Raw genomic sequence first — 25,221 nt, 5'->3', positions numbered from 1 at the left:
AGTCGGAAAAAATATAAGTCACTTAGCTTGATTCGTGGACGAATGTCGACGAAGCCGTGGAGCTCGTCGATGAAGCTGCGACGGTTTGTTGATGAAGCTCGACTAGTCAGAGTCGATTCCGACTAGTTTTCAAGTCGAGACGAGTAGTTGAAGTAGTCGTTGATGTGAGGCTCGCCCTCGACTAGTTTCTAACCGAGACAAGTAATCGAAACAGTCGGCGGCAGGCCGCCGATCGTCCTCGCGAAGTCAAAGTAGACGAAATCATCGCTGCTGCACGCGGACATTGCGACACAAGCCGAACTCGAGCTGGGTCGTCGAGGTCGGCGGCGGCGGTGCGTCGACGTTGCAGCACGAGGTGAAGTTGAGCCGAGAGCAGACTCCTCGGTCCTCGTAGCGGATCCATGAATCGACAAGTCATCGAGATCGTCGATGAACTTGTCAAGGTCGCCGCGGGGATCCGCCGCGGAAGTCTTTGGCTTCATGTCGACGAGGAATCGACGAAAGTTGCCTGGAGAATTGGAAAGATGCCATCGAGCTCGCCGGTGGATCTTCAGCGCGCTCCCCTACCTGGCACGCCGGCTATCAGTGTTTAACCGGCTGCCCACCGAGGGATATACCCAAGGTGGTAAGTTTTGGGTGAGGAGACGTCGAGATCAGGAACTCGAAGGTGCAAGGAACACAAAGCTTAGACAGGTTCAGGCCGCAAGATGCGTAACACCCTACGTCCTGTATGGTAGTTTATATTGCCTTTGGTGTAGAATGATCTAGAGATCGTGTTTTGAGAGGGGTCCCTGTCCTCCCTTATATATCCAAGAGGGCAGGGTTACAAAGATACTAACCAACACCAGCTAAGAAATCGTACCAGAACATATCTCGAGTAGATCCCCTCTGTATCAGTTAGCTCTATCTCCCATTTAAACGGGATAAATAAGAGATAAGCGAGGTAAATAAGAGATAAGACGGACTTAATCTCTTAAACTACGCTATGTACACAGCCCCGTGGCCCCGGGTCTGACAAGAAGGTCAGTCGAAGAGAGACTACAAGATGCTCAAAGCGGCAAAGCAACACAGCGGGTCGAGCTGGAACGCGAAAAGGAATATGGTTGAAGGACCACCAGCTACGTGGACAAATCTCATGGTGGTGAGTTGATTTCTTAAAGTTGAATTTCTTTTTTAATGTGGATAACCTCATAGTGATGACCTCGTATTTGATCAATATTTTCTTTAATTGTGCAGACATTCCCTAAAATTAAGAAGTTTAACAACAATAAGGCAACCTTTCCACTCTTTGATGCTTTGGGAGGGCTTTATGATGATAAGTTTTGCTGTCATAATAGATGCCTTGCGACCTGCTTGCTGTGATGACCCCATATTTCGTTGTTATTGTGCAGGGCACTTGGCTAAAGGGATTTACAATGTCACTTCTCTTGAGACACCCGGCAAGAGGAAGAACCCCCTGAGCAACTTCAGGATGCTGAAGATGAGCCACAAGGCTTTGATGACAATGTGGTTTATGAGGTAAATGATGAAAGTGGTGATGGCACTGAAAGGAATGAAGAGGGGCTTCAAAGAATGGCTGATACTCTATCACGAGATAAAAAAATGATGCTCCAGCTATTGAAAGAAGTGGACAACAAAGACCTGCTGCATCAAGAAACAAATAAGAAAAGGAACTAAAGAGGCTTAGGAAGAATGAAAACATAGTAGGCATGATGGGGGCATACCTAAAAATGAGGACCAAGCAAGCACAAGCTGAAGCGGCAGATCGTGCAAAAGAAATGGAGGAAAGAGAAAGGGAGACAAGAGAAAGGGAGGCAAGAGAAAAGGATGCTGCTCAAGCTTCTGATTTCACGATCAGAAGGTGCATCTCAGTTCCGAACACAATGGAAGTGACGAAAGAAGAAAAGATAAAAGCATATGCAATCTTCATCAAGAGCAAAGAAAATAGAGAGGCTTTCATATGTGCTTGTGAAGTAGATCAAGAATCAGCCCTGTTGATAATCTTCATCAAGAGCAAAGAATAATAATTTAAAGAGATATTTGTGTAAACAGTTACCTTTAATGATGCAAATTATCAACAGGGAGTCATTTTCATTTGGGTCAAGTTCCCAATATGTCGATACATACTGCCAAATTTGTTGGCTTACATTGTGAGTCATTTTTATTCACTCATTCAATATTTTTTTTTTCAAAAAAGCTTGATGACATTTTCAGGGAGGCATATGAGGCAATGATCAAGAAATATTGGATTGGACAAAGTGCCCGGACACTTGAGTAGGCTTAGGCGAGTTATCTACTGGTTTTAGATACTAAATTAAGCTTTGGATTTGTGCACTTTGTGCCTATTTGTGTGAGAAAAGATAGTAATTTCATGAGTGAATCATGTCAGTATTTTGGATGTTGACACAACCGTGACAATGGCTTTGCTGTGCTGAACCAGCCGCTGAGTTGACATAGTTTTTTTTTCATGTTGGTTGATGGTTGTTTCAGCTCAGAGTGTTATCTGCCTGTTAGCAAAATAGAAGAGTTGTTCTGAGTTGATCTATTGCTCTGAGTTGCTTTCTTTTGTTTCAGCTCAGGGTACTAGTTTAGTTCCATTCCATGCTGCACAACCGAAGATCTGCACTGGTTTTGATCCTAATCTGGAACGGCTGGTGACCAGGAATGAGTGAAAGGTCATGATCCACTCATTCCTGCCCTGGAATCAAAACAAGACTGGAATTAAGATATTTTTGCCAAACGAGGCCTTGTTGACGCAAGAACTGAGGATGGCTAACCACTTTGATGTTAAGGAACGATGCAACGACTGAGCCAACGACTTATTTACTCACATATGGAAATTTCTGTCGTTGCCTGCTATTGCACGCAGTAGTTTTGACGTGGCGTTAAGATTTTGGAGGATGTGGTCCCGTGACTTAACTGTTCAAGCACAGAATAAATGCATGGCATTTATTAGTTTTTTCATTGTAACTAACCGGTTCATTTTGTTTGGATTTTTTTTACAATTTTGGTTCTCCGAAAATGTGAAACAAACAAACAAAAGAGTCTGTGGAAGCTGAACAAGATTTACAAAATTTGTCACAGGCGCTAGCGGTTTATGGCGTGAAAGCATGGGTGAGGGATAACAATGCCATCAACCATAGGATTGGCTATACCCGGTGGCGGACCGTAGTGGCGGCGAAGCTGAGCTCCGGCCTCTTCTTGCTCCACACGTTGCTGCATGCATACGTGCTTTTCAGCTATCGTCTGCCCTGTGCTGCTGCAACCAATGATGAGGTGCGCAATGTGCACGACTAGTGCCAGTTTAACTGCTCCTTTGTTTGGCTCCTCAAGCAGCAATACATAAGTATTTGCCATGCTTAGATCTTGTTTGGATACATAATAATATCCTCTAATAATTCATATGTATTTTGAAGAATTGAGGTGGAAATTTAGTGCATTTTCCTCTCCAATCCATCCATACATATTGAGAGGGAATGGGTTGATCCTAACAAAGCCTCGCTGTCGATAGGAATGTCACCTACCACTAAAAGCATAATGCTATAAATTCTAGAAAATTTCTTTCCACGGGGAGTTGAACTCAGGACGTAAGGTGCTACTGAGGCTCTTGTAACCACCAGATTGTAACCACCAGAGTACATTATCCAAGCATATTTTTGATTTTTATAAGCGAAAATGAACAAAAATCGAACAGCATGTAATCCTACTTTATAAGATTATTTTAAACCCAATCATTTTAATCAATGATAAATTAACTGCTACTCAATATTTAGGATGGGAAAATTGTGCGAGTGATAATCCTAGGTCATCACAGCCGGTAGTTTCAAACAGGGGCTTTATGTAAAACATGTTTGTTGACACGAAAAATCAGAAGAGCACCCCTATCTTGATGTGAGCCTTGCCCATCAGCCCTAACAAAAAAAAAGATAAATAGGGAATGATGGAAAAGGGCCCATAGGGCATAAAAGTCCAGCCACAACAAATTCCGACTGCATGGTGGCAAGCCCAGCCCACCACATTCCTTATGGGTGAGTGAGCAAAGGAACTGGGCCGTGTAAGAAATAATGCAGGCAGGCCCCTTAGGGTAAACCCAGGAAGAGAAGAGAAAAAAAAACCAATAAGATCCCAGCGTTCCCCTGCTGCGCGACGCGGCCGCCACCTGCGCCATCCCCTTCTTCCTCTCCCTCCCACCTCCGGTCGCCCTCACCGTACCTCGCCTCCCCGTTGCTCCTTTGCGGGGCTCCTCTGACTAGGGGACCTGGTGGCGCCAGCTTCCGCCGCCGTGCAGCCGGGAGGAGGTTGGGGAGGATGGTTTCGCTGTCAACGTGGTTCCGCTACGCCGCCCACAAGTTCGAGTACTCCATCTCCCTCACATGGAAGGTGCTAACTAATACATTCATCTCCTTCACCTCCTCCACCCTCGCTCTAGATCCATGTGTGCTAGTACATGAAATGGCTGTAACATTATGCATGATGTGCTTGCAGCAGCCTCAGCCCGACTTCATTCCTTCACAATTCCTACTTAGGTTTATTATAGTCACCATGTTGATTGTACCCATGGATAGAGATTGCAACCACAACATCATGATTTTTTTTGTTTGTTTTTTTGGGCCATCATGTCTGAATTTTCCTTAACGAAAAACCTTCAACTCTATTCATATATTTATCCTCTCTTCATCTGTATCCAAGCAGAAATATAATGTTGGCCAGATCAACAGTACGGAGCTAACTGATGCAATATGGAAAAACTTCTTCCAAGGCAAGCTCACCTTCATGCATTGGACCAAAGGAGGAGAATCCATGGCTCCCATCGTATCTCCAACTGGAGGAACCCTCCTTGTCAGAAAGCTTGCAAATTTAAGCAGCACGTAAGCACTTTCTTTTCTCCGCTGCATTCAGCTCGCTGCGCCTCTCTTTTTGATGTTGCCAATCACTAACACGATATTCCTAGCAATCTAAACATGTGCCCAATGTTTATATTGTGGTTGAAAATAAATGTATGCACCCTAGTTTAAAGGTTGAATAACAGGAAATACTTTAGGTGACAGTATACTAGTTGAATTCTTGTCAGTTCCAGTTTTTAAAGATTTACTCCTATACTTTTTCTTTACGATTCCCCCTATCAAAATTCTATTTCTTTCCCATCCCTCTTAACATCTAAATTGCACTGAACTAGTCTGCACTACATTAGAACTAATGAAATCTGGAAGTGTGTTTTGCCTCAACTGTTGCATTGTTGAAGCCAAAACATTTTGTGAGTAATTTATGTATCATTTTTTCTTGTACTGGGATGTTACCTGAGATTTTCATTGGTACTGCTCAGTGTTCGCCATTTGTGTGCACACGCAACCAGGGTGACTTGATCTCTATGACGTAGAGCTTCGAATACAATAACCGTGATGCGGGTGCTTGCCCAATCTCCTTGTCTTAGCATCATGGGGATCACTTGATCCATGAAACTGGCGAGTTGGTGGCATGAACTGTCAAACACCTGTTTGGACAACCACCTGTGATAAAGGAATTCGCCCAAGTACACACCTGATCGTCTACTGAACTAGGCAAGGTAGACAAGCTGCTGCAATCACAAGGATGCACAAGAACACAAGAGGTAGAGAATAACTCCCAATTCTTAAGAGGGCAACTGTGGCAAAGAAGAAGAGCACTTGGCTTCTCTGTTTTTTTAAATTAGGTTCCTGGTTAGGTTTTAGAAGAGCATCTCTCCTAGTTCAGTTGATTGGGTTTACTTCGCCCAGTCCGAATTTCGTGGGTCTTTTACAGCTTACACCAAAATATGCATAATTCTTTCTATACAGTTCCAAGTGAGTGCCCATCTATTGTATTTGAAAGTAGACATGACAAGGTTTCCATCCATATACAATACTCATCTTGGAAGCTCGCGAGTAATACAGACTTTGTCGTGACATTCATGGACAGAATCTGTGCGCCAGAATGTTGATTGCAACTTGCTTATCTCTGTCTGTCTCTTGGCTTGACCTTCCTTTGCTTGTGCTTCAAACCTGAGAACAAGCAAATGTATTTCCATTTGGTAGTAAACAATTCTCAGTAAGCGCATTATTATATTCATTAAGGAACAGATTCATCTTGTGCTGTAGTTGCTTAGTTTGAGCTTGTGCCATGGATCCTCATATGCTACCTTTTTTTGTTCAGCAAAGAATGCTTGAGTGAAACTAGAGATGTTCTCGTCAAAATAACTAATATTATGCCATGTGACTTGCTTCTTAATCTGTTTTCTACTGCAAAAACTATTATAAATAAAACTCAACCAGAGGGATAGACTTCCCGACCCTCTGATTTCGTCCTAAAGAAGAGTACCTGTTCTTCGAACCCAAGCTGGCCAAGGGTTTCATTGACCCCCCCCCCCCCCACACGCCAAGTTCATCACCCTACCATTTGTGCTACAATAAGCTTTGGTAAAAAAAAACTATTATAAAACTAACCCAGGAACCACTTAGGCTTTGTTTTGTGTTTTGACGCTTTATTTGATCACATATATATTTGCTATTCCTAGACAAAGTAATTCTCCCTCCATTCACAGATGATAGTCTTATTTCAAAATCTGAGTTTCTCACAATTGATAGCCTTATTTGAGCCCATCCGTCCGTTGCCTCGGGCCCAACACGCATTAACTGCGTATGGTTAAATTCGCGGTGGCCGTTAAGCAAGCATGCCTCAGGGAAATGACGCAACGATTCGACTTTGTGATGGGCGGCTGCTGATCCTGTAGATAAAAACCAGCTGCACGAGTGCCATCTTGCCTCGGTACCAGTTTAGCATTAAAGATCGCTTGTTTCCATGAGGTAAATAATGACGGGATAAGTAGGATTGTTAAGCAACATTTTTTGCCTCGGTCATTGTGCCCATCCCAAAAAAGACTATCATCTGTGAATGGAGGGAGTAACTATTAAGAAACTTATATTTGAGAACCAAAAGAGTAGTGGAGTTTGTGAAGACACCGACTCATTGACAAACTATATTGCACAGCATGGATAGATGCCCTTAGCCGCAGTTCTAATAGGGTTGTTGTACCAGAAGCCTTTCACGAACCTGACCACAGTTCAACAATATGAATTTGAAATTTAACCGATATTTGTTTGCAAAAATAGCAAAGTGCCATATATTACAGGAAATTTAACATATATTGAAAAACAATTATGTAAACAAAAAATGGTCACTAAACAGTTACACGTACATGAATTTTGTTGTTCTGTTAATGGCTGCAACTCATGTGGTGAAGTCATTCACTGCTTCAAGCTATCGTGTGATTGAGGATCAGTGATTATGGTTTGCTGTAGATTTATGCCCAGGGTCCAAACCAGCTCAGGCATTACCCTATAATAAACCATGCGTATAGCTAATCTCATTTCCATATTTGCTAATCAACTCATGCAGTCAGTGCAAAATGGTATGCCGATGTTGCCACATTCCTTTCTTGCAATACTCTTTAAGAACAGCAGTCGATCGTGGCCCATCTGTTTGTATGAAGCAACATTGTTTTCAAACTGTTGACAATGTGAAGTTTAGTTAATCTCAAGGTTTATGTACTGGACTAACCAATACCTGATACCTCCTTTTAAATCAACTGATGGTCTCATGGAATAACTACTATAAATTCTCAATCATGAACATGAAGGAAGCCTGGTTCACTGGTTCATAAGGCCACTTCACCTGATAGCTGTAGACCATTTACAGCATCATATTTTTCTTGAAGCATTTTTAATGGTCTTTTGTGCATCAAATTTATGTTCACAGGCAAGTCTTTGTTGGGGACGTCGTCTTGTTAAAAGATCCAGAGAAATCTGATGATCTAATTATTCGACGCCTGGCTGCCCTAGAAGGCTATGAGATGGTCTCTAGTGATGAGAAGGATGAGCCATTTGTACTCGAGAAAGACCAATGCTGGGTTCTTGCAGACAACCAGGCCCTAAAGCCAAAGGTATGTATGTAATAATAACATGTGTAATTCTGTTAGTTGGCGTTGCACCAAGATATACTCGATTTTGTTATGTAAACCTGAGATGTTGCCATGCCCTCACTGTAGATTCTCGAATTGTGGTGTTGGCGAATAAGTGTATTGCATTTCAACAAAGGCCTCTTAAAGTTTTTTCATGATTGTTTTTTGGTGACAGGAAGCTAGAGATAGCCGCTTATTTGGACCTGTCCCTATGACTGACATCCTTGGCAGAGTGATATACTCTTTAAGAACAGCTGTTGATCATGGTCCAGTGGAGAACAGGTCTATTCCTATGCTATATTCAGCTCTGCTGCCTCTAATCTCATTCAATACCTGCACCCTGCATCAGCTAAATGTTTGTTTCTACTATCTGTGCAACAGTGGCATTGCCATGAACCAGGATGCCCCTGTACTGGCAGTGGAGCTTGATGTGGAAGAGATGGCAAAGAATAACAAGACGTAGATACTTGATGCTTTTGACATACAGCGCTGTGACTTATTGTCGTTATGGATTTGTTATTTATAATTTGTTGCTTCGAGTAGAACTCGCATTGGAATGTTTGTTCACGGTTTGCCTGTGGAGAAGTCAATAATCGTCTTAACAAATAATCCAGAGGTTGCTGGATCGTGATCTTTCCAATTTTTTGTTGGTACGTTGCGTGATTGTAGTGCCTGAAAATGAGATTACATGTTCAGTTGCTGGGTCGTGGCCTTTCTAATTTTTTATCATTAGCAAGGTGAAATCAAATTGATCTGATAAATTGCTGCAGGATTTGTATGTGTGCATAAACGGATAAGCTGCTGCAAGAGTCTTGTAGCGTAATTACCCGATTAACTATGAAGATTGCTGCGACCTGATACCATAGACAACTCCCCAAGAAAATTTTACAATTGTACTGAAACTGACTGTAATTATCAAATTTAAAGTGAAAATTGCATAAAAAAGGAATTTTCAAATTGTACACGATGTACGTACAATGTAGGATATTGTTTTCAGCAGGAACTGAACGTAGGCTGGTACATGATGGCACTTTCCGAAGCCTGACGACCGGGCTGCCCTTTGCAATGAAGAAGATAGCCGTGAGAATTCTTGCTTCTTGTGTCGCAGAAATGAAGTTTTTGACCACTTTATTCATGCATGAGATAAATTTGAAAGTAAAGGGGTCCTATCTGTAGATGTTCGGAGCAACAAGGGGGATTTTAAAATGGGTTGACAAAAGAATCGAGGCAGAATACTTGACAGATTCAGTTCTCTTTTAAGCTTCCCCAACGCGCTTCTTTTCCTCAACCTAGGCACTAGAGTTGGGGGCAAAAGTTCCAATTCATCTCACAATCCCCAAATTCCGTGCCGTTACATATTAAATCAATCTCACAACCTAGGTCTAATTATCCGTGACATCGCTAGGCAGGTCAAGTCTGACTGGAACATTGCCTGGGTAGTTCAAACGGGGGAGCCCGACCCAATCATACTGCAGAATGGAAAGATTGTTAACATTAGAAAAGAACTGATCAATATCTGCAAAACAAAAAATAGAGAAAACTAGAGCACGCCATTCGTAGACGAGGCAGAGAAGAACAGACCTCCTGTCCACAAGCACCATTGAGCGGAGCTCACAGTTCTTGAAGCTACATAAAACCAAACGGAAGTTAGCTGCAGATACCTCTGATAAAGATAAGCACGGTTTGTTTAACTTACAACATTTTAATATTTCATAAGTGGCGAAGTATGAGTGAGAATTGACCTTCTTTTCACCTAAGTTTAAGTGAATGCACCGTCCAGTTCAAGATTAGAGGTCTCGAGTTCTACTTCCAATGAGCACAATTAAATAAATAAATATAGTCAACTCCTAAGTTTAGGTTTGAGGCATGCAAATGCAACTGCTTGCACATAAAGAGGTGTTGAAGCATAAATGAATTTTCCACCTTCTCATATGGTTAGGCTTTTGGACTGCACTGGTCTGTGCTTGCAACTTAATACCAAATATCATCACAACAGAAACTGAAGATGCTTATTCTTTTATAGTGGACATATACTCAATACCGAGGCACTTACCGCTTGCTCATTTCGTGTCTTATGGTTGGATGGCACTCCTTGCTGTACATGCGTAAGGTATCTTGTAATAGAACACTATGGGTGACGATAGCTATCTCTTTCTCTTCTCTCGTCCATAACCTACAAGTAACTTCAAGAAAAAGGGCAAATGAATATAACCACACAAATGTGAAAACTGGTATATTCGATGGACCATTTAATTAAATCACTTTCTAGGGGCATAACCAGCATTCAAAATGACAATTATATCGTAAAGAAACAAACTCTGGCAATCCATGGCTATACAAAAAGAGGAGTTACGCCTAACTATAATGTCTAAGCAGTGATATACCACAGCCAGATCTTTCATTGTTTTTATCATACACAACAGTATAAAATCTATATGTCCAACACGTCAAAGAGTTATCAGTTCAAATGGAGTAAGATATGCTTCCATGATTTGTGTAAAAAGAATGAAAAGTATGCCATTATGGAAAGCCAATTATTATTTGCATAACACATGCAGCTGAAATATTAGTTATACAAGATGTCTATTGATTTTCATAGTTGTACTCATGAAAAAAAATGATTGATCACAGAAAACAGAAGTTACCAATCCATGAACTTCATACCCCTTGCTGCAACTGACTTATGTGCTTCTTTAACATCTGGTACCCAAAGAACATCTTCATCATTCGCTACCTGTAGTGAAAGCAAGTTCATATATATTACGATATGCCACGGACACCACTTGAATTGGAGAGGTCCACAAAATGATTTGTCAATTGACAGTAAGGAGATACTTTCCAGCGAAAAATCAATGGCAGGAAACATTGTTCGATATTCTGTAATGCTCCTCCTCTTGTCACAGGGATGCCCACCTTGCTTTCAACAAAATAATTAAACAAAAAAATGAAATACAGAAAGCAATTAAGGTATAGTAGGAATGACCAAAGTGGTCTATTTAGTGAACAAAAATAATGTAAATGAGGCACCGAGTTGTGGCATATATCATTGTTTTGCAAAATCCGTGTAACCACATCTTAATCAAATGACAGTTTATGTTTTACATGTATTCTTCAGGAAAAGGAAGTACCAAGCGCTCCCTGCAGGTCTCAACTGCAAGAAACGGTGGGCAGTTCAAACTTGAAATTGCCAGACGTTCACTATGTCCAGTATTTTCCACCATCAGCGGAGGTGCACCAACTCCACCAGTATAGCTTTCACCACCAAAAACCCCCACTGCAGTCTGCATAGTCCTGTGATAGTCCAGGGTTAAATATATTGAGGCTTATTCAGTAGTTACATGCTACTGCAATGTACCATCGGGAGAATATTATGGATGGGGTTATCTTAAAACCTAACTTGGAGAAAGCTTAAGGTAAAGTGGTTTTTTTTCTGTGTGCAACAAACTACACACTACAAAGGTTTCTCACCCTTATGGTACTCTTGTATAGAACAAGTAGAGTAAAAAGGGGAGTATAGTAGAGGTGAAAGTCAATGGTTAGTCTAGGACACTATTTCCAAATTAAGGAGGGGCTTAGGCTAATTATTTTTATACCAAGGGCTAAAGAGGAAGGTCAAATAATGGGCGTTGTCTTTTTCCTAGTCTTGCTGATGATGGGCTTTCATTTCATTGATCATAAAGCTAAGAACATGAAGCTTTGCAATGTCCAGGCATTCATAAAGACTCAAGCCATTTGTCGATATGTCCCCAAGGCATTGCAATAAAGGCATGATTAAGGCTGCAGAAAATGGTTGAACCAAATAATAAACCCAAAACGTGTAAATAAAGACGAACTTTAATAGGCCCTTCCAAATGCCACTTTCAGCTGAAGGGGAAAAAAGATAAATGCTCCAAATTTTAATGGAATACCATACCTTAGTAAAGGGGAACAAATAACCAGCTCAATCTTTGTTGCAAGCCCACAGTTTTTCACATGCTCTCGCAGGTAGTCATCCTACACATTTAGGTAAATCTTAATCACGGAACTAGAAACATTAAATTCTTTTACAAAAACAAATGACTGACAATACTTTTCATTGAAACTATCTGGAGAACCAGAAACTCAACCAATGTAGAGAACTACTCTTCCTGTCCTAGAATATAGCTATTTTTAAGTTTTTTAAATCAAACCTTTTAGACTTTGACTATATAAATGATAAAAAACCATAAAGATTAATAATATAAAAATGATATTAGTTTGTTCATAATGAAATCAACTTTCGTAACGTGTTACCTTTTTATTTAAAACTAATTATTTTTGAAAATATTATTAGTTAAAGATGAAAATATTTAACTTTGATCAAGTCTAAAAGTTGATATATTTTAGAATGGAGGTAGTACAAATTAAGACTTTGAAGTGGACAAAACTTCAATTGGCTATATTATGGCTACAAATTCGATGCGAAACCTTGGGACCTTATATAAGTTATCGAGAGTGATTTATGTGAGTGGCTCTAGCAGCAGACTCATTGTAGGACCTGTGCTGCTGTTGTGCATAAAGTCAGCATTAAGATATCCTCTATTTCCCACCTTATGGGTGCCCTTAGACGTTGTTAGCCACGTGGCACTTGTCCATATGCGCAAAGGAGGTTTTTGCCCGTATAGCTGCTTATGTCGATGTAAGATGAGTTCATCGCTGTTGCCAGAAATTGGCTGTAAAGTCTTCTGTTTCTGCGATTTTGGTTAGCTTTAGCATTGTAGCTTGTCTCCGACATCCATATGGATATGGATAATATGGTGTTTCAATTGATTTCTTTGTAATCCAGATAATGCTCTCCTACTACTCTTTAAAACATCTTTCTCATCTAATTTTTTCCTGTGAATTTCACATCTGAAATGAAACTTTGCACCTTGTATCAGTACTAGAATAACTGAATAACTCCCATTAAATGCAAAAGGGCAATTCCTGCTGGCTTTCAAGAGGTTCCTCAGAACAATCAGTGACGGTGGCATCGTGATTTTTCCTTAACAGAGGAATGTCATACAGTCATAGCAAAAGCAAACTGCCACAGCTGCGTCTGACAGTCAATGTCACCATCCAAAAGCAGATTTTTTTTTCAAAAAATGAGAAACATGATGATTATTTGCATGTCATTATAAAGTGAAGAATCGCCACTGTAGGATCAGAAAGAATAGAGAAAGTAGTAGTGAACAGTTTGGAAGCACTACTTGAATCATATCTACGGTGAGCAACCCAAATTAAACTGGGGCATTTTTTATCCAACTTGTTTAGATAGAAATTATAACTTTTGACATGAAGCATAACTTTTAGTTTGACGCGCTAAAGTGTTCAGCTTCTGTTAGCAGTGCATTGTCGCGCTTACAGATCGAAAAGTGGGAAAGGAACAGGAGGAGGAACTTACTTGTCTCCAGCCCAAAGGAGTAATTGGAGCATCAAAGAAGGCGGGTGACGTGTAAGCACTGCGATCCTTCTCGCCTTCCACGTTGTGAACACCCTGGGCGTGCCTCACCTGTGAAGATTGAAACAAGCATTTTTTTTCTTTGCAAATCTGTGATGCAATGTCGGGAAACTGAAGTGAAGTACCAGGTGTATGGTCTTGCAGCGGTGCAGAGGGTACATAGCAGTGCTAGCGCTTGGCTTCATTCCTGACAACGATGCAGATGAAGGCATGGAAGCATCAGGCAGAGAAGACATGGCGCTGGGAGGGAGACGAGATGAGATGGAAGGCTTGCTTTCCTTTCTTGTCAATTCAGCTACGCAGTTGTGCGTGCGTACCTGATCAGTTCCTCGTAGGTCGTAGCAGCAGCGAAGGAGGAGAGATTTGTCAAAGGGTCTGATCTGATCTGACGAAGCAGAGCATGGACGTCGTGCTTCCTCAAGTCAAAAGCAGCGCCTGGGTAGTAACTCCATCTCCTCCATGTGTACCCGCACCGCCCCACTAACCCAGTTGACTTCTGAAGGTTCAGTAGGAACGACGAGGTAACTGATCAAGACGCAATGAGTCAGGTCCAGAAACCTGTTTGCATCTAATCTAATCTATGCAGAAGCTTCACAGCAACAGGGACAGTAAGCAGCTAACTCATGGGCATGGAATCACCCCCCTTACAATCAAGAGAGCACTTTGCCAATGCCACGTACTTAGTCTGGCTTCTTGTAACATTACTCTCAACAATATCGATCCTCTCGAAAGAAAAGTATAAAAAAAATCTTATCACCAGAAGTGAAAAGAACATTTCATTTCCGTGAACTTCATAGGAAACAGACGTAATAACAATAGTCAGTTCAATATGCAACTGTTTAGCTTCGACGGGATGCAACTAGGGAGGTGTCAAAATGGGTTCACAGAAGAATCAAGGAATCAGTGGTAAAACACAAAACGAGCCTCAGACTGAATCAGTTCTCTCTTGAACTTCCTCCTCAAGGTGCTTCTTATCAGCGACATCGCTGGGCAGATCAACTCCATCTGGGATCTTGCCAGGGTAGTTGTAACCGGGGGAATCTGATCCAAGCATGCTGCATCACCGGAAATAATCATTATGACTCTTACAAAGTGTTTTTCCTTTTTGTGATTCTATGTTGCAAGGAAATACACAAGGGTGTACAACTAACCTCCTATCAACCAGCACCAACGACCGGAGCTCACAATTTGCAAAGCTTCATAAAACCAATTGAAAGTCAGCAACTCATTCTCCTGATGGAGTTTAACGCGGTTTAAATATTTTACTGCTTTGTGCAAGGACAGTATGGCAGAGAGATTGAGAGTGAGTGAGAGGAAAAAAAAGGGAATTCATAATGCTTATCCTCTTGCATATATTATCATGTAACGTTGGGCAAGAGCTGTGAATGTAATAATATGATGTCAATATTTCATCTGCAATAAGTTTGAGAATGTTTCTGTGTTGATAATTCATTACTTGACAGCTACAAGGGGAAAAAAATTGAAAATGTCAAGACACTTACTACTTGCTCCCTTCATGCCTTACAGTAGGATGGCACTCTTTGCTGTACCTACGTAAGGTATGCCACAATAAACCACTATGAGTGACAATGGCTATCTCTTTCTCTTCTCTTGTCCATAACCTGCAGGTAAGCAATATGTTCAAAACAGTGTAAACGAATCCAAAGTGGTTTATTCTCAATTCTATAACAAAATTAAAGGACGAGCAAAGAAGTCAGATCTTTGCCAGGAAAACGTTAATTTGGTTTGTGTCAAGACATATGACAAAGATGTTGAGAATGCAATTATCCACTACCACTTTAAGGAACAAGTTTATTTAATGATATAGGCAGGCCGAATATAGGCAAGACTAGGCGGCCAAAGTGTTTCAAGATCATATACTCACAGAAAAAAGATGGATTGATCTAAAAAAAATTACCAGTCGAAAAACTTCATACCCCTCTCCCCAAGGGACTCGAGGCTTTCTCTGACATCCGGTACCCAAAGAACATCTTCATCATTCTCTATCTGTAAAGAAAGTGCGTGCACATACCTTATGTTACACCGATGGAAAGAAACAGGTGCAATTGCTAACAAATTAACAATACAAGATACTTGCCAGTGAAAAGTCAATGGCAGGAAACAGAGTACGATACTCTGTTATGCTCCTCCTCTTATCACAAAGATGGACACCCTGCATTTAACCAAAAAAAAAAAATAAAAAAAAGGAAATATGAAGAAGGTGACATGGGAACAGCCAAAGTAGTCTTGTTAGTTAACAACAACCGATATAAATGAGGGATTATATAATCATTATTTTGCAAGATGTATACAACAAAAAAACTTGATTCAAATGATTGTTCATGTTTTACATGTGTCCTTCAGGAAAAGTACCAAGCGCTCCCTGCAGGCCTCGACAGCAAGAAATGGTGCGCAGTTCAAATTAGAGATTGCTGGACGTCCACTGTCCGCAGCATTTTCCACCATTAGTGGAGGTGCACTTATTCCATTAGTATAACTCTCACCACCAAAAACACCCACTGCAGTCTGCATAGTCCTGCAAGATTGCCTCAGGATTAAAGAGTGTGGTTCATTCTATAAATTACATACCACTGCAATTTACTTTGCCTCAGCACTGGAGTTCTGATAAAAATCTAGACTGACAGCTGGTTGAGCAACTATTTTGATGAAAATGCATGATAAGGGTGTAAAGAAAGCATGAGGCAATTTCTATCTGTACTGGATCCAAGGGACACGTCTTATACAAATGATTCAGCAACAGTATGCAGACCTGTTACATGAATGGTCCATATACATATTTTTATCATTGTGCACAAATGTTTTCATATTATGTTCATCATTTCCATTAACAAAAGTACACAAAAACAAAACAGTGACATTATGATTAAACCATTCCATGGAAGTCAAGCTTTACACGAGACTGAACATCAAAAATTCTTTCTTATAATTCTACACCATCTTTTAGAACAAAAAAGATGCTGAGTTTTGACTGTAACCCCCGAAAATTGAAAGTGGGGTTTAAACCAGGTTTTGATGCTAATGACTGAACGTGTACAACTCTATGGTAAAACTGACATACTGACCGAGCAACTACAACTGGCATACACAGCAGAGAAGCAGTTCAAGAAAAAGAAAATATGGTTCTGGTCTACCAAGTCTATATCTTTTAAACAGAGCTGCAATTTATCCTAGTAGCTGAGATTTTTCTTAGAACGAAGAAGAGCAATTTCAATGGTGAACAACACCATTTCACAAAACATAAGGAAGCTTACAAGATGATGCAGGGCACGCACAAAAAACGTTAATACACAACTGTACCTCAGCAAAGGGGAACAAATAACAAGCTCAATCTTTTCTGCAAGTCCACTTTTTTTCACATGCTCTCGTAGGCAGTCGACCTATAATTTCATTTAGGTAAATCTTAGTAAAGGAATTTGGACCTGAAATGTCATATGGAAACAACTGCCTCTGGTATATCTATAAGGGAAAAAAAACGACCTGCAATATGCAGGCCTAGAAACTCAACCTATGTATTTGCACATCAAAAGTTTTGAGTCAAACAGGACATGAAATAGGCTCACAACTTCCGATTGAACACATGAATTCATATACTTTGTCAAGGGAAACCGATTCATCTAAACAAGGGCATCGTTGTTCCATTTTGTGACAACGAGAGGAGTGGTCTACTTTTTCAAGAGTCGATGCCAACAATTGGGACCTTACAAATCAGTAACAAATACTTTGCATTTAAAATGACTGAAAAATAAAAAGTTGACACCTTCTACCAGCGCCATAAATTCTGTTCATGGCTACAAGATGCACTTTGTGCAGGCTTGTTTCCATGGAAGCTCCAATAAATAGTAGGTTAGGGGACCATGGCAAACATTATATAGTGATGATTGCAGTTCACCTTGATTTGTACCTTTTTGGCAAATAAAAATACCTCCTTTAACAGAAGAGAGCATTTTGTATGCAACTTGATGGGTTTAGACCACCGGAAGCAAAATTTCGGAAAAGAAGCACAACATATATAGTAGGCCAAGACGTCCAGATTTTGTTATTGGAACCAATAATCACCCTAATCTAGAGCAGCGATCGCTGATATATTTGTGGAGAGAAAAAAGGAAGAGCGGAAAGTTACTTGGTTCCAGCCCAAAGGAGTGATGCGAGCATCAAAGAACTCTGGTTTCATGTAGGCACTGTGATCTTTGTCGCCTTCGACATTGTGGACACCCTGGGCATGCCTCACCTGCATGATGTATCAAATGGTAACGTGTAAATGTTTATTTTTTTTTAAAAAAGAACTTTTTCCTTGTATCATTTACAGGTCTGGATTTCAGTATGTAAGGGAACAAGTAGGAACCAGGTGTATGGTTTTGCAGCGGTGCAGAGGGTAGATGGCAGTGCCAGCGCTGGGCTCCATTAGTCCTGACTCCTGAGGCAACATCACACATGGTAGATGATCATACACGGAAGGGTTAGGCGGATTGTAGTATTATCAACTGATTCAATAATTATTCCCCATCCGGCAAATTAAATCAAAACACGCTGCAGCACGCGTGTCTGTGATCTACTAACATCAGGGAGATGCGAATTCAGAGGCGGGGAACTGAAGAAGAAGAGCATGGTTGTGATCTACTAACATCAAGGAGATGCGAATTCAGAGTTGCAGAACTGAAGAAGAGCATGGTTGTGATCTACAGTAGTATGTTTGTGACGTTGCGCATGCGTGCGTGCCGTACCTGAGTATGTATGTAGTAGCAGCAGGAGCAGGTGGGTCGGAGGAGATTTGGTTGCGGCGGCCGTCACCCTGAGTCCCTGATACGGCTGAGGAAGGAAGGAGGAGGAGGATGCGGAGCGGCGGAGGCAGAGTGGTGGTAAATTTGTAAATGCTCCGTGGTTCTCTGTGTCACGTCGGTGCGGAATGAATGCATTGAACTTGAACCTTCCGCTCCCGGGTTGCTCCGCTGGTTGGCTGTCCTATTATCCAAAGAGGCGCTACCACGTGGAGTGGAGAGTCTCCAAATGGAATGCTCCCCGCCTGCTATGTATCACCGATACGCGATACGGGTACGGCGATACGGCAATACGTGAGTTTGAAAAACAATACAGTTTTAGTATAGAGAAAGTATCAAAGTATCGAAGTATCATACGCGGGTTTGGCTGGGTTGGTGATCACCGTAGGCCGGCTGCGGCGACATGGTGATGTTGGACACGGCACGGCACTGCACTTCACCTGCATTGGTTCTCCGAGATTCTCGATCTGTGTGCGGAACTGTTTTGCGTCCTCCAGACGAGAGCTCAGACGAGGGAGACCAAACCAGGACAACGGTGTCGCCTTGTGCTGGGACTTGCAATAATAGCACTAGAATCCATAAACAGGCTTCTTCTTCTTCTTCTTCTTCTACTTTTCTTTTCCCCAAACAAATGAGCATATGCGACAGTAATCAGTTCATAGATTATAAGCCAGCCGCAGCTTGTAGCCATCGGTGCATTAACACATGCATGAACGCATCTCCCGTCGGGGACCATCATCACCGTCACATGCCCCGCTGACTCGGCACCCCCTCCCACAAATTAAAATGCACCAAATTGTCCACTCGAGGATGCGTCCGTACGGAATCACCCAATGAATACACTTCGAAAACCGTGAGCAAATCAGTACCCCCTCGGTCTGTAAATGTTTGTCGCCGTTGACTTCTGCCACTAGGCTTATTCAAATATCTTTCTTCTTCTTCTTCTTTTACCATCAAAGAAACGTACTTTGAGCATGGCTTATATTTTGATATTTGCCCTAAGATTTTGAATAATACGCATGCATGATGAAAAAGCTAATGGCGAGAAGCATTCAGAAAGGGACGAGCACGAAGCAGGCCGCGTGGATCGTTGGGCGCAAAGTACAGTTAGACAAGGAGGGACAGAGAGAAATAAAACTAAGTGGGCTCCCGCCAAATATATCAAAAAAAAAAAGGTACCAACAGTCCGGTCAGCCAAAATATTCTTATGCCAAACAGCTTATTAAGGCCAGAACGTACAGTTGGCCGTTGTTCTAGGTGTTCTAAAGCAAGCGGCAGGTTTTATACATAGAAGAGTATTGAAGGAATGAACCATCGTCGGTATAAGTTTTGCAGCCGGACTATGTTTCATCCAATGCCATCTGTAAGTTTTGCTCTGATGAGACGGACAGCTTTATGCCTGCTCCACGCATGTGTTTGGAGGAAGCAACTGGAAAGTATTGTTTATATCAGAATCAGTAAAAAAAAGATAATCCGAAGCTCCTCCCAAGTTTAAGATGAACAAGCCACACATAATTTCTATCACCGTCCGTGAGAAAGCACATAGGCAACTCTTGGGTTTTAACCCAGAAGAACACAAGCGACCAAGAGAATTTTGTCATGTACCGTAGGTATTATTGCTATGGATTTCAATACCCTGAATTTCAATATGGGCTGAGATAACAGACGTAATACATTCCGTAATTCATGCTCAATTAACAACCGGTAACTCCTATTTGTAGATATTGTTTAGCTTGTCTTCTTCAACTGCAGACTTGAACGGGGTCAGAATGAGTTGATAAAAGAATCAAGGCGTCAATGCTCAATATCCTCAGACGGGCGCATCAGTTCTTCTGAGCTTCCTCTACACGCTTCTCATCTGCAACGTCACTAGGCAGATCGAGTCCGGCTGGGATCTTCCCAGGGTAGTTGAAACCCGGGGGATCCGACCCAAGCATGCTGCATCACGGAAAATATAATTACTGTTACAACAAATGCAAAAAATAATACTGCCAAAACAAGCACCAAACAGAAGAAGAGCACGCAAGGTCCACGACTGAGGTGGGAAAACTCACCTCCTGTCAACCAACACCATCGACCGGAGCTCACAGTTTGCAAAGCTACATAAGACCAATTGAAAGTTAGCGACACATCCTTCTTGTAAACATAGACATGGATCATCACAATGAGGAAGAAAAACAGGGAACTCAAAAGGTTACCCTGTTGAACATATTGTAGCACAAAAAGGAATAATAGCTTGCGGACATACCAATCTGATGTGTCATAATATATCTGTGTAACTTTGCACAATGTCGCTGGCTTGCTAATGGAGTGGTTGACAATTACCAAGGCAAAAAGAAATTAATGTCGAAACACTTACTGCTTGCCAACTTCGTCTCTTATGGTTGGATGACACTCCTTGCTGTACATGCTCAAGGTATGATACAAGAAACCACTATGACTGACAATAGCTATCTCCTTCTCTTCTCTTGTCCATAACCTGCAAGTATGTTCAAAAGATGGGCAAATTAATCCAGGTATACCGACAAGGCAATAAGTCAGCTTATTGACCAAACTACAATGCCTTTAAAGGCCCTGGCCCACATGCAACAGGTTCGAGCATTCATGCTTTACAGCCTTTCTAAATAACAAATTCTCAATCCTGTCAGTCTACTGATACATGAAAACAAGCAGAAACAATAAGTATACAGTATAGGGGAAGCATGAGTATATTTACAGCAAGAAGTTCAATGGGTATTACCCACTCTTAACTCCTGTAATTTTTTTCTAAATCGCCAAATAAGTGTACACTTGGGAAAAAGACATGCTCATTTCAGGCCCTAACTTGAATGTGAAGATGAACAAAAATGATCCTTCCAAGAAAGAATAATTTGCCTTGTATCTGACCAATACATTTATGACAATAATGCTAAGCAAGCTACTATCAAATCATGCTAGACAGAACAAATTGCTTTGTGATTATGGCCATATGAGATGGTAGTTTCACGCAAATATAGTCATAGAAAGGCAATTACCGCTCTTAGAAAAGAACATTACCAGTCAATGAACTTCATACCCCTCAGTGCGACAGACTCATTTGCTTCTCTGACATCAGGTTCCCAAAGAACATCTTCATCATTCTCTATCTGTAAATAAAGCAAGTATATATACCTCAAGATACACTATTGAAAGTTTGGAACACCATCAGGAATGGAGATGTCCATGAAATGTCTCATTAATTAACAATAAGAGATACTTGCCAATGAAAAATCAATAGCAGGAAAGAGAGGCCGGTATTCTGTTATGCTCCTTCTCTTGTCACAGGGATGGACACCCTGATTTAACAAAAAGTCAAACAAAACATAAAATATTAAGAAAGTGTATTGAAAAATTATAAATACATTACTAGCGTGAAGAAACTATACCAGGAATGGCCAAACTAATTTATTAAGTTAACACAAACCACTGTGAACTACAAGATCATAAGAAAATGATTGTTCATGCTTTTCATGTGTTCTTAAGCAGAGTAAGTACCAAGTGCTCTCTGCAGGTTTCAACTGCAAGAAATGGTGGGCAGTTCAAACTTGAAACCGCCGGACGTCCACTGTGTCCAGCATTTTCAACCATTAGTGGTGCAGCACTTACACCATCAGTATAGTTTTCACCGCCAAACACCCCCACTGCAGTTTGCATAGTCCTGTGAGATTCAGGTGAAATATAATGAAAAACACTTAGTAACTACTCCAACACGTGCAACATAGCCTCATAATATATCATGCCGCAAAACAGGAGCTCTGATAAAAAAAATACTCCCTCCGTCCCTAACATAAGAAATTGAAGTTTATAAAATTTGTCCTAAATATAAACATTTCTACAAATTGAATATCAAGTCCTCCCTGCTCTGCGCTTGTAGATAAGAAAAGGAGAGTTGGGAGAAGATGAATCTTATTGCTTGATATTCTAGATACACGGCCTTCGTTTATTTAGGCCGATCCTTGCCCCTCAACAAAAGCTCTCAACAAACTCTAGATAAACGAATCCCTAACAACCAGAACTCCTCCAACACGAGCTAACCGAGCTAAGTAACTAACAAGCCAAACTAGGACTCTAACTAATTACCCTGCGGCTTCTTATTCTTCCTGGAGTATGTCTTGCCCCACATAACACGCACATGTAATCTAAGTACTGAAATTATTTTCATAATTTCTGTTCATAAATAAACAGAAATGAAATCTCAAACTTTGTGATTACTCATTGCTCAACTTGTACACAAGAATGCAAGTGTAAATTACACGACCTTAGTAATTAGTGCTGGTGCTGCACAGATTAACCCCAAACGAGCCAAGTTGAAATTGCTCTTCTAGGTAAAACCATGTTTCTTTGTGCATTTCTAATGCTGATTGAGTACATCTGTTATTTCACTAAGGAATCAATGATGGGCACAATACATAAAAATCAAAGTGTCCTAGAGGATATGAACAGATCAAATAGACCTTCCAAATACAATGTTCAGTGCAAGAAAAAAAACTATGTTAGCAAGAACAACTTGATCTCTTGTTTTAACCATATCTATTACTTATCCTAGAAGCTGAGATAATACATACCCAAAGGATAGTGATGGAAAAAGTAAAGAGCCTATCGGTTAGAGGACCCAGAACACTACAAGTGCACATAAATATAATAAGACGAGACTATACCTCAGTAAAGGGGAAGTAATAACCAGCTCAATCTTTTTTGCAAGTCCACTTTTCTTCACGTGCTCCCGCAGACCATCAACCTACAGCAAATGTAGGTAAATCAACAACTCATGAATCTTGATAATGTCATATGGAAACAATCATGTGAAGACCCAGAAAGAAACTCAGCTAACATACAGAATTACCCATAAAACTTGGAATTTAAAATCAAAATCAGCTCAATGAATCATGAAGCGTCACAGTTGGCTTTAGGAGTGAGAAAATGATGTTACATTTTGGTGCAGATTGGGGAGGGGGGATGAATTCTATCAGAAGTTAGTGCAAACAACACAGGGCCTTAGAAATGCCTTTTGCTGGTGCCAGCAAACAATTCATGGCATACAGGAGGTAATCTGCGGAGCCTTTGGCCATGGAAATTTAATACAAAAGTCAGCCAAGCATTACTGCAAGTTTTGATCGTGAACATAAATATTCAATATGACTATGGCAATGTGTAATACTGTAGCTTTCAGGAATGCATTTTTCTGAAAAAAGATGTCCATCGAAAGTCAGATTTCAGAGACATGATGGCATATGGCATACCATATATGAAGTGAAGATCTGTCATTGTAGAAGGTGAAACTAATTGAAAAAATGAGATATTTTAAAAATCTGAGGGGGGAAACCAGTAAAGCTTCTAGATATGGGGTACATTCATAATTTTAAGTTGAACTATCTCCACTATTAATTCTATTTTGTCATGAATGTTTACTCGTTTATATGTGTTGATAGTAAAAAGATAGCATACATAATACAACGGAAAGGACAAGAGCATGCACGGGCAGTTAGTATTTCAGCAGTTGAGAGTTAACTAACTTGTGGTGGAAACCAAAGGGGAAGAAACTTACTTGGCTCCAGCCGAGAGGAGTGAGCTGCGCATCGAACAGGTCGTGTGACATGTAGGCTTTGAAATCCTTCTCGCCTGCGACATTGTGAATGCCCTGGGCATGCCTGACCTGCAAGTTTGCAAGTGAGTAGGGGTCACATTATGCCGGTTTGTCTCTCGTTTTTTTTTTTGGTTGCGTGCCCATGATGGTTTGAGCATGGAGGAAGGAGCAGTAGAGTACCAGGTAAATGGTTTTGCAGCGGTGCAGAGGGTAGAGGGCAGTGCCGGGCTCCATTCCTGAGCGCTTATTCAGACAGACATTGGGAATTAGTTGTAGCTAGTGTTGGTATTGGTACAGAACAAGTGAGGCATGCCCCCCCCCCCCTCAATCGTCAGTACTCAATACTCAATACAGATGGGATGAACGGTTGTTCAACTGATTCATGCCCACGTACGGCTCTAACAAAATTCGATTCGATTGGACCGTGCAGGTTTTATTGTGTAACTCTATACGTACGGGAAGATTAATTAGAGAGAAGAAAACGTGTGAAAAGGGAGGTCGATCGGAAGGATCGGCGGATTCACCGCCATCCGTAGCGCGACTACTGCATCTGTGGAGGAAGGAGGGGATGTGTAGCGAGAGAGGGAGGAGAGAGAAAGAGATCTGCATACCGCAATGGCGCCGCGGATCCGTTCCGTCCTAAACGCCACGCGATGAGAAGAGAGGAGGAGGGACGGACGGCGTACCTGAGGGTGCGCAGCGAAGCGGAAGGGGCTTGGCGCGGCGGCCGGGAAGAAGGCCGACCGGGACCCTGACCCTGACCCTGGCCCTGGCCCTGGCGGAGGCGGCGGCTGCGGCTGCTGCTGCTGCTGTGGGGGATGACTGGATGGTAGCGGGAGAGGAGAGGATGATACCACCACCGTAGCTCGTGGTGCCGTAGACCATCGCCATTATTAGTGGACACGGGTTATTAATTTAATTTACTACTAGTACTAATCGGATTTGTTTATTTATTCACAATCACAAGTTCACAAGTCACTCTACCTCTCTACACGAGCGGTGGGTGCCCACACCACGAATGAAACCAGCGCCCTCCGATTTGTCTCACCAATGTGCTTGTCTCGTCCAATCGAATCGAGTGAACAACCTTTTCCATAGAAAAATCGAGGGAACAACTCAACTTCCGCCTCGCTTCCCTGGTCCATCCATCCATCCATCTATTATTCTTTTTCCAAGCCTGTGTCTCTCCCCGGATATATAGGATCCAAAGCGAATATTCCACGACGAGACGTGGTGCGGAATAATAATATTAATTGTCGGAAGTCTGTGTACATGCGTGGCTGTGGGTAAAAATTTTTTGTTTTTGAAAATCAAATTTTTTTATGGACAACTTTATAGAGGTACATATTAATGGGAGCGCGAAGAAATCATTCGCGCAGTGTTTGTTGAGATC

General features: G+C 41.4%; 2 protein-coding genes and 1 pseudogene across 8 annotated transcripts; 1 reads left to right on the top strand and 2 right to left on the bottom strand.

The window, feature by feature from the left end:
• The first annotated feature begins 4,123 nt into the window (after positions 1-4,123).
• Positions 4,124-8,625, top strand: LOC112901621. The gene is made up of 5 exons (XM_025970570.1): positions 4,124-4,380; positions 4,693-4,868; positions 7,771-7,954; positions 8,148-8,254; positions 8,354-8,625. The coding sequence occupies exons 1-5, from the start codon at positions 4,309-4,311 to the stop codon at positions 8,433-8,435; spliced, it is 621 nt and encodes a 206-aa protein (XP_025826355.1). The 5' UTR covers positions 4,124-4,308; the 3' UTR covers positions 8,436-8,625.
• Positions 8,626-9,074: 449 nt separating this feature from the next.
• Positions 9,075-13,724, bottom strand: LOC112899419 (annotated as a pseudogene).
• A 443-nt stretch (positions 13,725-14,167) lies between these two features.
• Positions 14,168-24,976, bottom strand: LOC112899417 (phosphoglycerate mutase-like protein 1). Of its 7 annotated transcripts, XM_025967876.1 has the most exons (11): positions 24,515-24,596; positions 24,064-24,071; positions 17,794-17,854; positions 17,572-17,679; positions 16,749-16,828; positions 15,804-15,966; positions 15,529-15,603; positions 15,349-15,437; positions 14,933-15,052; positions 14,582-14,626; positions 14,168-14,485 (listed from the first exon to the last, which is right to left on the bottom strand). In XM_025967876.1, the coding sequence occupies exons 3-11, from the start codon at positions 17,851-17,853 to the stop codon at positions 14,356-14,358; spliced, it is 870 nt and encodes a 289-aa protein (XP_025823661.1). In that variant the 5' UTR covers position 17,854; positions 24,064-24,071; positions 24,515-24,596; the 3' UTR covers positions 14,168-14,355. The 7 variants fall into 7 exon arrangements, with proteins under 7 accessions (XP_025823661.1, XP_025823657.1, XP_025823660.1 ...); XM_025967872.1 differs by lacking the exon at positions 24,064-24,071 and having other exon boundaries at positions 24,514-24,976; XM_025967875.1 differs by lacking the exons at positions 24,064-24,071; positions 24,515-24,596 and adding an exon at positions 18,173-18,395 and having other exon boundaries at positions 17,794-17,865.
• Between the last annotated feature and the right edge of the window lie 245 nt (positions 24,977-25,221).

Source organism: Panicum hallii, chromosome 7, assembly GCF_002211085.1.
Source record: "Panicum hallii strain FIL2 chromosome 7, PHallii_v3.1, whole genome shotgun sequence".
Classification (NCBI taxonomy): domain Eukaryota; kingdom Viridiplantae; phylum Streptophyta; class Magnoliopsida; order Poales; family Poaceae; genus Panicum; species Panicum hallii.
This window is presented reverse-complemented; position numbering and strand designations above follow the sequence as displayed.

Bases quoted from the DNA above. Each gene is read 5' to 3' on its own strand.
- LOC112901621 (XM_025970570.1), top strand. From the start codon at position 4,309: ATGGTTTCGCTGTCAACGTGGTTCCGCTACGCCGCCCACAAGTTCGAG. The intron at 4,381-4,692 runs GTGCTAACTAAT...GTATCCAAGCAG, and splicing joins CCATCTCCCTCACATGGAAG to AAATATAATGTTGGCCAGAT. The intron at 8,255-8,353 runs GTCTATTCCTAT...TCTGTGCAACAG, and splicing joins CATGGTCCAGTGGAGAACAG to TGGCATTGCCATGAACCAGG.
- LOC112899417 (XM_025967872.1), bottom strand. From the start codon at position 24,719: ATGGCGATGGTCTACGGCACCACGAGCTACGGTGGTGGTATCATCCTC. The intron at 16,829-17,571 runs GTAACTTTCCGC...ATGAAATTATAG, and splicing joins CTCCTTTGGGCTGGAACCAA to GTCGACTGCCTACGAGAGCA. The intron at 14,627-14,932 runs GTAAGTGTCTTG...GGTTTTATGAAG, and splicing joins AGGCATGAAGGGAGCAAGTA to CTTTGCAAATTGTGAGCTCC.